The following is a 13,328-nucleotide window of genomic DNA, read 5'->3' as shown; positions in this document are numbered from 1 at the left end:
ATTTAATGATCCCGTTACATCAAAGCTACACAAACACATTGATCCATGTTGTCATCATTTGCCTGATGTGGATCTCAAGTGAACAAATCAATAATATTGTGATAAAGCTGCTGATTTTAGTCACCAAATGGTGAGGTTAGTCAAGGGCTCGTTTCTCAAAAGTCAGATTTATAAATCCAGGATATCAGCTGTGAGCTGATCAATTCACCATCAGAACAACTGAGCTGCAGGGAGGGAGGGCAGATGGACCCAGTGGTGCTGTGTGTGTGTGTGTGTGTGTGTGTTTGTGGGCCAGCTGGAGGGTGTGTGTGTTTTGTAGGGAGCAGGAGTGCCTGCAGGATTTTATCAGAGGGTATAGGCACAAAACCATCACCGCATCTGACCACAACCCCAACATGCATCATGTGGCGTACAAAACCAGCACAATGCACCTGACCCACAAATTCAGGCTGTCCGTGTGCACCACGCCCCCACCTGACAGTCAGGTCCTGACCACCGTGTCACATGAGCACGATGGCGTACAAGAACAGCCCATCTGTCTCACATAAGGCCAAACGTGCACAATGTGACACAACACTGGTGGGGAGGGGAGATCTCCTGCACAGAGCAGAGTGCTGGGGGGGGGGGGGGGGGGGCATGTGTGTGTGCATGTGAGGGAGCGGGGCAACTTCACAGAAAGGCATGTCCTTACAGGTTTTGAAATGTTAAATTTAAAGATGAGTTGTTTTTTTTACAGACAATCTGATCAGCAACACAGTGGCTCAGTTGGTAGAGCTGATGCCTCTCAGCAAGAAGGTTGCTGGATCGAATCCCTGCCCCGGACCTTTCTGGGTAGAGTTTGCGTGTTCTCTCTGTGCATGCGTGGGTTTTCTCCGGGTAATCTGGCTTCCTCCCACAAACTGAAAACATGACTGTTGGGTTGACTGGTAACTCTAAATTGTCTCAATGTGAGAGAGTGAATGGTTGTTTGTCTCTATGTGTGTCCCTGTGATGGGACCCTGGACACCCCCCACCCCCCCACACACACATACACACACAGTGACTGCTGGATCTGGGCACCAGTGACCCTGAAAGGAAGAAGCGGTTGATGGATGGACTGATAAATATATTTACTCTATGATATTTTAATGCATAGTAAAAAGAATACATTGAATCACTGATTTCTGATCAGACACTTCAAAAACTGTGCAATGTAAAAATAAGTTAGAAAAATACTAGATTATAAACTGAACCTTCACAGATTAATAATAACAAATAATTTACCAGTGCAGTTTGACAGGTGCACTTGGTAAAACTTCTTGAAATAAGGGAAACTTTTCAGGTGAACAAGATTAATAATCCAACATATTCTGCTCTTTGTTAGTATATCAGTCCCAAGATCAGAAAAGCATGTAGGCTGATGTAAGGTGTTCAGATTTAGCTGGACAATGTTTTGCAGAGAAGTGACGTCTACTGCTCAGAAACATTAACAGATTAAATTAGCTCCACTTCAAACCTGGTTGGGGCCAGATTAGGTTCAGAGCACTTGTTAGAGTGTCCTGGTTGGATAGAAAGACGCTAAACAAGTACAGTCCATTTACCGTTTACAGTCCATTCCTCTTTTGTGCTACTGAATCATGGATTAATTAATCCAGTATTACACCAAAATCCCAGTTTGAGCCTTTATCCTAGTTTTGTACAACGTAGGACAGTTCAATATACAGCAGTAAAACAGTCAAGCTCTTTGTTCAAAAGTTGAACTCATTCAACATTTACCTTGGAATAAAATATGCAAACACCTGAATTTGTACTTTGCCTGAATATTTTATGTTCAGCTTGAATGGATCACATACAGGGGTTAGACAATGAAAGTGAAACACCTGGTTTTAGACCATAACATCCCTTTCAGACAGCTTCCTCTTGTGTCCACAGTTAATCCTGTTGGATGTGGTTGGTCCTTCTTGGTGGTATGCTGACATTACCCTGGATACTGTGACTCTTGATCCATCACAAAGACGTGCTGTCTTGGTCACAGATGCACCAGCAAGACGTGCACCAACAATTTGTCCTCTTTTGAACTCTGGTATGTCACCCATAATGTTTGTGCATTGTAATATTTTGAGCAAAACTGTGCTCTTACTCTGCTAATTGAACCTTCACACTCTGCTCTTACTGGTGCAATTACGGTAATGAAGATTGGCCACCAGACTGGTCCAATTTAGCCATGAAACCTCCCACACTAAAATGAAAGATGTTTCCGTTTTTTTTTTTCTTTTTTTTGTCTAACCCCTCCCTGTTTGTTATGCATGTTTTCTGGTGAACGTTGCACTAAAATGTAACAATGACAAGATCACAATTATTATTATTATACAAAGTACAATTACAAATGTTGCACTAGTTATATTTAAAAGGAGAAACAATGTTCACATTGTATCATGATCTTTGGTAAACAGCATTTGTAGCTCATCCAAGTTAGAATACTACACAATCATATGAAACACACTTTTTCATACATATTTCAACCATTTTTATTATTGTTTTTATATGGATTAGTTCAAAAGGCTATCAATGACGTTTGATTTAGAAGATTTCATGTCTGAAAAAAGTTTGGCATTAAATGAGTTGCTTTACATTTACTCAACTCAGCTGAGTGGAACCAGTTGACAATTTGGTTAAGTAAATCCAACACATCTGTTTTTTTTTTTGTGTGTGTATTTCTGTATTTTTTATTTGTCATCTCTGCTGTGATGTTATAATGGGACTTCTTTGTTTTTTAAAAACCTTTTTCCTTCATTAGACGCATGAGGAAAAAAACGTCTTCCTGTTTTGGTTCCTTTCAGACCTTGAAAAGCTGCAGTTATTCAAACAATGCTGGTTGGTGACTTCAAAGCATCAAACAGTCAGACAACAACAAATCTACGTGATCCAAGACATTAAAGAGAATAACATCATAACTCACATCAGCAGGTCGGACGCTCGGTTCCTCTGCAGTAACAAGAGGATTTTATGTGTTGAGACGCTAAAGACGTGAGAAAAAACAACAAAGTGCTGCAGAGAAATTAAAACAAAACAGAAAATTCAATAAACACTTGTAAAAACTATACGATCAGAGATAATCACATCATGTGAGCTAAACTCTTACATTGTAAAACACCAAAAATAAAGCCTCGTCTAAAACTCCAGATATTTTTTCTCTGTTTTTGCTTTTCTCTCAGTAAACTGAAACCTCATGACACAACTTTACAGAAAATACATTTTGTTTAGAGATTCTAGATTTAATCAATGGGTTTACTTTATGTCTGTTTCACCTCAGAGCTGTGAAGCAGGTCGACAGCTCACTCTCTTCAACTGACCTGCTGAAGCTGGGACCTCCTTCAGAGTGGTCTCAGGTGGTCTCTCTCACTGTTCTCTTTGTGTCTCTCAGTATGTGCTCCTGGTAGATTTACAAGTTCCCACATTCCTTCCAGTTCTTGATGGTTTTAACAGAACTTGGAAATGTGGCTTCAGTCATCTGTTCTCTGAGTTGAGTGTTTTTAAAGGGATCCCTGATTAGTTGTAACATTAGACTTTATTTGATAAACGTATATTTTTACTGTAAAATAAAGACTGCAAAAATACTATAGGCTGTTTAGTCTTGTAAATTTTTTAAAATATATTTTAACACGGACGGAGCCGTTTTATTTATATGCAAAGCATTCTGGGTAAATGATGACGTGGATAGGTCCTCAGTGTGAGTGAGCTATATCCACCCTGAAGGTTAATCTTGGACAATATCTGATGATCGACTCTTTTAAATGAAACCAGAGAGCGTTGACAGAGAGGAGAAGGTAGAAATGACTCAGCCTGGAACTGAAAATATAGATGGAGGACAACAGAGTTGCTTCATGGAAGAAGAACCTCAGCTCAGCCTGTTAGCTTTTGCACTAGCGCTGACGTTATATTGCCTTATATGTATTAGCTCAGCGCTAGCACGACAAACAAGCTAAACTGAGGTCCTCCATCCATATTTTCAGTTCCAGGCTGAGTCATTTCTACCTTCTCCTCTCTGTCAACGCTCTCTGGCTTCATTTAAAAGAGTCGATCATCAGATATTGTCCAAGATTAACCTTCAGGGTGGATATAGCTCGCTAGCAGCCTCGCACCGATGACCTAGTTGACATCATCATTTACCCAGAATGCTTTGTGTGTAAATAAAATGGCCCCATCCGTGTAATGATGATAATGATGTAATGATAAAAACTGAACATCCTACAGTATTTTTACAGTCTTTATTTTATAGTTAAAATATATGTTTATCAAATAAAATCTAATGTTACAACTAATCAGGGATCCTTTTAAAGTGGGTCAATATTTATGCAGTCACTTGTTTTATATGACTTAATCTTTATTTAATAGGTATCATATTGTGGGATTTTTTTTTTTGAAAAACCTATTTTACAAAAAAGGTTAAACGTTATTCAGCATGGCAGAGTTTGCATGTTCTCTCTGTGCATGTGTGGGTTTTCTCCAGGCACTTTGGCTCCTCCCACGTAAAACACACATGTCAGGTGAAATGTTAAGTTGTGAGTGTAAACGGTTGTGTGTCCCTGTGATGAACTTGCAACGTGTTCAGGGTGTACCCCGCCCCTCAGTGACTGCTGAATATGCACCAGTGACCCTGAAAGGAGGAAGCAGGTAAAGGAGGTGGATGGATCATTCATGCCAACAATAAATAAATAAAAAACATCCAAGGAGGCAAATCTTAAAATACAACAAAACAAAATGCTTAGCTCAGCAAAATGATTCTCCTCTAACTTGTGTTTTATTGACATTCGTTATTAAACATTCAGCAACAAAAAAAAATCCATGTTTGATTGTGAAGATAACTGCAGCAAGACAAAACAGACTAAATCAGTAAAAATAACTTCATTGTTTTAGGTTTCAGAGCACAACGTGCAAAATAAAACGGCCGCTGTTTCCAAAAACCTCTGTTAAATCCATGGATGCAGCAGAAATCGTTATTTTTTTTCTTACAAACCTCCACTTTGAAAAGCAAAAAGAAAACTGTGTGAACAAGACATGTAAACACCCGGAGCAGTGTGGAATGGGTCGCAGGATGCTCTGCAGATCTTTGGTTTAAATGAGAAGTGCCAGAAACCTGATCCGGTTCTAAAATTCTCCTGTGGGCCAGAAGAAATCATGAAAAAGGGACCATATCTGGCCTGCGGACCTTCAGTTGTGCCCATCATGTTTTTGTAAATAAAATAAGATTTTTTTTTATTCAGTAACCTTTTAACAAGAAGTCTTAGAGATTTAAAGTCCTGATGAAGCTCCTCCCCCAGGTGAAAAAATATTATACTAAGTATACTAAATCTAAGTATACTTTAGCATACTTTAAGCTGCACTAATCATCAGTATACTTAAAGAGTGCTATTTTGGAACAACTAACTTAATACTAAATATACTTTAGTTGTATTTAAGTTGTACAAAAGCACAATTTTAAGTGTATTAGGTATACTTTTAAATACTAAAATAGAACAACTTCAAATATACTTAGAAATACACTTTAAGTGTACTAGGTATATTCTAAAGCAGTGTTTCCCAAAGTTGGGGTCGTGACCCAAAGTGGGGTCCCAAAACATCAAGGTGGGGTCCTGAAAAGATTTTCTGAATTAATTACATTTTTGCCTTAGTTGTTACAAAGGAGTGAGGTTAGTATATTTAAAATGGATTAATGTAGTATAAAAATATTGTTACTATGCCCATGTTTTGTTGACCTGATACAAATGTTTATCATCCAAAAATATCTGGGGGCACAGGTCTCTGCTACTGTTTTGTACCATTCTGTGGGTCAAAAGCTGAAAAGTTTGGGAACCATTGGGGCTTGGGACCCAATTACGGGTCATGAAGCACCTTGGATAATCTCCAGAAATCAATTTAAAGGGAAATAAAATGATTGCTGGTGTAATATTTTCCCTATAATTATTACAAAAACAGAAAATAAGTAAAAATAAGTATTTATATTTGTGTACAAGCTGTTTAGATTGTCAAAAAGCCTGTGTTTTTAGGGTTATTAACGAAGTTCATGTACTCAGAACAGTAATATTTGGGGTCACAAGGTTTTGCCATGGATATTTTGTGGGTCAGAAGATAAAAAGTTTGGGAACCACTGGTCCAAGGTGTTCCATTTTAGTATTTAAAACACTTAAAACTGTCAACAGTTCCTTCACGCGGCCTGTCTTCAGGCCAGGAGAGCTGTAAACCTGATCCAGGCCCAGAACTCTGCACAGTGGCGTCTCTCAGCTCTGAGCTGCAGAACTGGTCCGGACTCAGGAATCTGGAGTCTGACTGCGCTCTTGTTGCGTCTCCTGGACTCCGGCGCGCGGGGCGGGGTGGCGCTCAGTCCGGCGCGCGGCGCACCGTCACCAGCTGCTCTCCCTGCACCGTCTGCCGGCCTGGGACGAGCCGCCAACATGGGTGTAGAGAAGGAACGATCGGACACCAGCATCATCATGGACGAGTTCAACAGATCCAAAGAACCGATTCTGTCTAAAAACAAGAAGGGGTTCGCTGCTGTGCCGGACCGAGACCCGAGCGGCATCAACGCGCATCTGAAGGTGGGCAGATGGAGGCTGCTGATCATTTACTGTAAACTGCAGGAATACCCGGAAGTCTCAGTTAATCCATCATCTCACTTTCTGTCTGTGTTTCGGGCTGTTAATGGTTTGGCGCGTGACAGGTGGGCTTTGAGGATCTGATCGCGGAGCCAGTCTCTGCGCACAGCTTCGACAGAGTGTGGGTCGGAAGCCACGCCACCTTCGAGCTGGTGAAGTTCTTCTTCTACCGCCTGCTGAGCGCGCTGCTGGCCGTGCCCGCGGCTTTCCTCCTGGGTCTGCTGTTCGGAGGGCTGAGCTGCGTGCGCGTCTGGTGAGATGTTTCTGCAGGAAACTGTTTCATCATCTGGCGCTCTGCCCTCACAACTATTACAGAGTGACCAAAAATATTAATTAATTAATTAATTAATTAATTAATTAATTCAAAAGAACTTGGAACTTTTAAATGGGTGCCAATCCAGCTGTTGTACAAAATCCACCAACAGTCTTAAAGCACATTATACTGTAATAGGAAGTAACTTTTGTAATAGTTTAACTTTACAAAATGATGTTTGGAGGTGTAGCAGGGGCGGAGCTAGACTTTTCTGCAAGGGGTCACAAAGGTTTTTTTTAAAGGGCACATGCAAAATGGCTGCCACGGCTAATTTTAAATGTCTTTAATCCAGCTGTTTTAAGAAATATTGAGCTGAACAAAAAAAAAACATGCTGAATGCTCACAACTTATTATTCAAACATTTTTAAATCCACAAAACTGAAGATTAGCTGAAAACAATTTTTTACGAAATTCTAAATAATTAAAAATTCAAGATGGCCACCACAACTAATTTTAAAACATTATAATTCAGCCATTTTCAGACTTATTGACATGAATTTGAATTAATCTTTAACAAAATCTAAATGCAAATACAAAATCCAAAGATCACCACCCACTTGTCAGTTGTTTAGGGGCGGCACTTGCCACCTGGCCACACCTCTGGCTCCGCCCCTCGTATAAACTATATAAAAGTAGAAAGAGATGGGCGTTTTTTACAAACCTCCTGCCACAACACCAAAACAAAATGAAACTACAAACAATAAAACATGTGAAAATAATCACAATGAAACATGTTTTCAAAAATATTCAGTCAGCAAAACAATGTTGTCAGAAAGGTTTTATGTTCTTTAGGTTTTAGGTCGGGATGAGGATCAACCAACAGATTTTAAGCTTTTAGATCAAAGGCACAATACAAAAACGTGATTCGTTAAAAACAGATGTAAATAATCAGGAACTGATCATTTAAAGTTATGTAATTACGAGTACTTTGTAACAACTTCCAAAAGAGAGCCAGTGAAAACAGTAACTCAGAGTAATAAATGCTGTGATTTGAAAAGCTTTAACACATAAAAGTGATTGTTAGTTCAGACAGTAAACAGATTATTACAGTAATCTCAGCACAAAAATACAAAAACACAAACATTTTTCTATGAGAAGTGAGACTGTAGCCATGTTTCCATTGTTTTTTATGCACATTTTGAAGTATCGAATCAGAAAAGCTGGATGGAAATGGCAAAATTTGTAAAAAATTAAAAAAAAACTTTGTCAGTGTTGCAAAAAAAAAAGCTTTTACGCTTGATGTGGTTTTTGGATTTTCAAAAAATAGTTAGTGCACAAAAGGGGACATGGAAACACATTTGCTGAGTAATTCTAGAAAACGTCTATCTCAAATTAACTTCTTCTTCTTGTCAAATAATTGTAGTGTCCACAGCTCCTGCTCTCAGCGTCTTCTCAGTTATTCCGGTAATGTGAAGAGAATTACATTTCTTTCTCTATGTCATAGAGAAAGAACATGTCATATGTTGTGATAGCAACATCACTAATACTAGTTGATTTGACAGATCAATCACAACTTGCCCTGAAAACTTCTCTCCATTGTCCTGAGATGTGTGTCTCTGCTAGTTTGTTACCTCCTGTTTACAGTACTACAGCCATGCGTAAAGTCAACGTCTGACGTAATTATTTTGTGTAGCCTGATTGATTCGCTCCAAGCCAGTTCATGGAAACACATCTGATGTGCCTTTTTTTTTGCAACATTTTAAAAGTTTGCTCAAAATGTGCATTAAAATTGAATGGAAACACAAGTGTTCCACTGATGCAATTGAGTTATGAAAATTGCATTTTTCTCCTCACACTCCCCGATGAGACCCCATCTTGTACATTACCCCCAGTCCTAACTTTTGTCTGGCAGCGTATGCATTGTGTAATTGGTCAAAACTGTGGGTGTTTTTATGTGGAGTAGGTGAACGACACAGAAAACATGTTTATAACTGCTCCAGACAAGCTTAGAACAAGAGTAAAAGAAGTCATAGAGGGAGATTGGACATGTGCACAGAGGAGACAGCGTGGAGACATAGGCGGCTCTCTGCAGCTGTGCTGCAGCAGGGAGGACATCTCAGCTGTGAAGTGCAGGGACAAGTTCATCTGTCAGACAAATGTCTGACAAGTTTTTAAAATAGCACTTCTCCTGAGTTAACAACCGAAATACCAGATCCTCCTCCTCCGACTCCTCCATCATCAACTGAAACTGTTTATCTGATCATTTCATGCTTCATGAGTAACTTAAATGCAAAGCACATGAACCACACACACTTTAGACTTTGGACTAATCATATGAGTTGTTGGATGCCACACAAGAAAAGAGTTCAGCTCAGATGGTGTAGAACACACTGCATGAACTCACAAACCAGAGCTTTCTTACAGCAGGAGAGAACAGAGTTCTCAGTTCTTACAAAATATGAAGCAGTGAGACACAAAGTGAACAAAAAACAAAGCAAATCTAAAATTTTAACAAACTGCTTTAACAATGTAAAAATTATTGGCGTAAGACGAGTCAGGCTCTAATTTAAACAGTTTACTGTAGATTCCAGCTAGATTATAAAAAACTAAACTTTGATTGTGTAAAAAATACTAAAGAAATGAAAACACAAGTTCAGATGCAGACTTCAACGAAAAACCTATTGTTTATGTGGAGATTTGTCATGTTTTTGTTGCGTTTTGTTTGGGTACTTCTATTTAAAGTCACAGCAACCTGTTTCCACGTGTTTCAATGTATTTTTTGGATAAACAAATCAAAAGATTTGGATCTTTAATCAAACTTAGACACAAGTTATTTTTACATTTATTGTGACATGACCTACAGTGTCTAAACCTTTCAGCGTTTTTATTTGCACAGTTACGTCAGTTTGTCTGAAAAAGGTGGAACCAGGTTCCTTCAGAATTTTGAGCAGATCTCACAGAACCAACAACCTAAAGCGTTCCCTCAATAAACCTTAATGAAACATTTTAAAGCCACATTGAAGCTCTTTGTGGAAAGCTGGGAGGAATGTTGTGTTCCAGGGGTGGTGGAGGAAAAATATCCCAGTTGCTATGCCAGTCAGACGTTCTGGTTCCAACTGAAGGGTGTTTTCATAGCAGAGCGGCACATTCTTCATTTGAAACACTGCAGAGAAATGTTTGAAGACTTTCAACTCTCTGAGATCACAAGATCAGGAAGAATTCAAGTCAGTCGATGAAGAGTGATAAACGACACAATGCAGATCAATTCACACGGACTGTCAGGGTGGGAGGTCACACAGAGGGGCTCATAGCGCTCCCAATCCCTAAAAACACTGACAAAGTGCAGGAACACCACATGTCTTTATCTCTAACCCATCAGGTGATAACAGAACCTGATGAAACAAAGAATAGATTTCAATAAGAACAAAGTTTCCTGAGTAAGATGACATGAAAGGATGTAACAAAGTAATACCTGTCTCTGTGTGGCAGAATCTCAATCTCTTTACTTTAAACAGAAAGAAATGAAGGGAATGTTGTAAAAAGCTTTTTCTGTCACTTATATGACATACCTGAAACCTTCATGAGTTCCTGTTGTGTTTAACGGATTGGTTTAAGGCCGGAGGATTGGACCTACAAAACAGACAAACAAGGGAAGTTCAGGAAACAAAAACTTGTTTATTATAAAAGGCAAAACAAAATGCTGACGTGGCAGCGGAATATCTACAGGACAAACAGGCAAGTACAATGAACATGAAAACACGAAATGAGTCAGTGTGGCATAAAATTAGCTAAAAACAGAGATTCTGACAGTAACCCCACCCAAAAGGGCGTCGCTAAATAAAGTTCAACGGCCTGAAAACCCTCTAGGCAAACACAAGGGAGGCTTCATCCCCGACCCCCTCTGAGACAGGCCAGTGAGAGGCTTCTTCCTCCACGCTTTTGATGGCTGACAGGAGAGAGGCATCGTCCTCAACCCTGTCAGAGACAGACAGGTGAGAGGCGTGGTTTTCCAATGTATTCTCACTCCCGCTGCGTCATCATATTGATGCTTGGTCAGCTAGCCTTTTGCGTCCAGTTTTGATGCGCCGGGTGCCCCCCGCGCGTCAGTTTTTTATGAGATGAGGTGGAGGAGGACGACCGCGTTTTCATATTTTTTTAAGAGTAGGAAATGCGTGAAACTAACCATCCCAGACCCTAATTTTAACTTCCCAGCAAAATTAACCATTAACCCTGATCAATGATTAATCATTTTTGAAAATATAGAGAATTCACGAGAACTAACCATCCCAGACCCTAAATTTAACCTATATTAGCCCTATACAGCATATCCCTGACCTAAAATTAATCATTAATCCTGATCCCTGATGTTAACCTCAGACCCCCAACCCAAAGACCCCTAAGCGTCGCAACCCGGAAGATCCGCGGGCAGCAAGGACGGACGCATGTACCTGACGCCTCAAAACTGGACGCAGACGGTCCCTGACCAAGTGTCAATATGTTGTCGAGTCGGGAGTGAGAACGTATTAGGTTTTCAACACGTAGTAAACTCTGGAGCTGGAAACCTTGTAGATACTCAGACTGGAGCAGGAAGTAGTGACTCAGGAACTGGTAACTTGTGCTAGGTTCAGACCAAATGTGTTTTGAGCATCAAGTTTACATGCAAAGGCTATGGTAGATGCACCTCTAGGGGCGTCAAGAAGCTTTGCAGCAGATCTAGCACGTTTCGAAGCGATTTGGTATGGGTTGAGCATTTGACGTGTGCGGCACGTCCAAAGCAACCAACGCTGGAGTTGGAAAATCTGAACTTTTTCAGCTGGACGCCACACGTCAATCAATCAGAGAGACCTTGCTCTGTGACATAGCGGCACATTTTCTGATAGAACAGTCTCCTGAATGATGTCCACTAACTTGAGATAGATGGACAGGAGCTCTTTTGCTGAAATCGAGTGCCTGTAGTGATTGATGTTTGATCAACCACACCTGTCACAGCTCTCACTGACCCCCACCTGCCACTCAAATCTAACTCAACCGAAGGAGCTGAGTGAAGCCAACCCCTCCCAAAAAAACGAACCACAGAAAAAAAGGGCAAATACGATGAGTGGTTAGTGCCTCGTTTGTGTGCGTTTGTGCACTTGAAATTTTCATTTGTGCTGCTATGGTTTTTTTATATATTAAGATTATTTGTAAGGGTCATTCAGGGGTCACCATCCCACCCGCTCGCTCCAAAATCAACCAAAAATGAACCAAACTAGTTGAATTTTGTAGTGCTTTGTTTGAGCAGGTTTGTGTCGTTGAAACATGACTCGGCCCGTTGTCACAGACGTAAACAATTCAGGCCAAATCACATGATCGTCCAAAATTATAATGTGTAATATCTCATAAACTACAGCGGCACAAACAATTGTTTCAACGGCACAAACCTGCTCAAACTAAGCACTACAAAATTTGACTAGTTTGTTTTTGGTTCATTTTGGAGCGATCAGGTGGGATGGTGACCCCTGAATGACCCTTACAAATAATCTTTAATATAAAAACCATAGCAGCACAAACGTCAATTTCAAGTGCACAAACGAAGCACTAACCACTCATCGTATTTGCCTTTTTTTCCCCTGTGGTTCATTTTTTGGGAGGGGTTGGCTTCACTTAGCTAACCGGAGGTTCTTCTTCTACGTATTCAAACTAAACCAGTTCAATCACTCCAACACACAAAGCAGCACAGCTTCCGCTAACAGCCTGACTCACACTTTTCAAACATTACTAAGCTTTTCTCTGGATTTTACAAAATAAGTCTGAATAGATTTATTTCTAAGGCTCATTTCTCTGGATCACAAGTGTGCTTTCCTCTACCTTCTCTCTAGATCCAGAAAAGTGGAAAATCAGCATAATACTTCCACCACTGGTATCAAACCTGCACAATGTGCTGCTTTCTAGGCATGAGGGCGATGTGGCCAGTTCTGCTTTGGAATTTGTTTATTTATTTATTTATTTATTTGGTTGGTTGATTGGTTGGTTGGTTGGTTGGGTTTGGTTATGTTGGATGAATTGGATTTAGTTAGTTGGATGGATTGGGTTTGGTCAGGTTGGATGAAATGGGTCTAGTTGGTTGGTTGGATTGGGTTTGGTTAGGTTAGGTTGGATGAATTGGGTTTAGTTGGTTGGTTGGATTGGGTTTGGTTAGGTTGGATGAATTGGGTTTAGTTGGTTGGTTGGATTGTGTTTGATTAGGTTAGGTTGGATGAAATGGGTTTAGTTGGTTGGTTGGATTGGGTTTGGTTAGATTGGATGAAATGGGTTTGGTTGGTTGGTTGGTTGGTAGGACTGAGTTTGGTTAGGTTGAATGAATTGGGTTTAGTTGGTTGGTTGGTTGGTTGGTTGGACTGAGTTTGGTTAGGTTGGATGAATTGGGTTTAGTTGGTTGGTTGGTTGGTTGGTTGGGTTTGGTT

General features: G+C 40.1%; 1 protein-coding gene across 1 annotated transcript in view; it reads left to right on the top strand.

Moving 5' to 3' along the window:
• Positions 1 to 6,119: 6,119 nt before the first annotated feature.
• The window catches only part of cav2 (caveolin 2), a gene marked incomplete at its 3' end in the record, with an annotated part of 9,032 nt that continues 1,823 nt past the window's right edge, over positions 6,120 to 13,328 (top strand). Inside the window, 2 exon segments of the mRNA XM_014010269.1 lie at positions 6,120 to 6,575; positions 6,698 to 6,885. Coding sequence (XP_013865723.1) covers positions 6,432 to 6,575; positions 6,698 to 6,885 — 332 coding nt within the window. The 5' untranslated portion in view covers positions 6,120 to 6,431.

The sequence above is a fragment of the Austrofundulus limnaeus genome, unplaced genomic scaffold (assembly GCF_001266775.1).
Source record: "Austrofundulus limnaeus strain Quisiro unplaced genomic scaffold, Austrofundulus_limnaeus-1.0 Scaffold67, whole genome shotgun sequence".
NCBI classification, from domain to species: domain Eukaryota; kingdom Metazoa; phylum Chordata; class Actinopteri; order Cyprinodontiformes; family Rivulidae; genus Austrofundulus; species Austrofundulus limnaeus.
The sequence above is the reverse complement of the archived record's forward strand: the minus strand, read 5'-3'. Positions and strand labels throughout refer to the sequence as shown.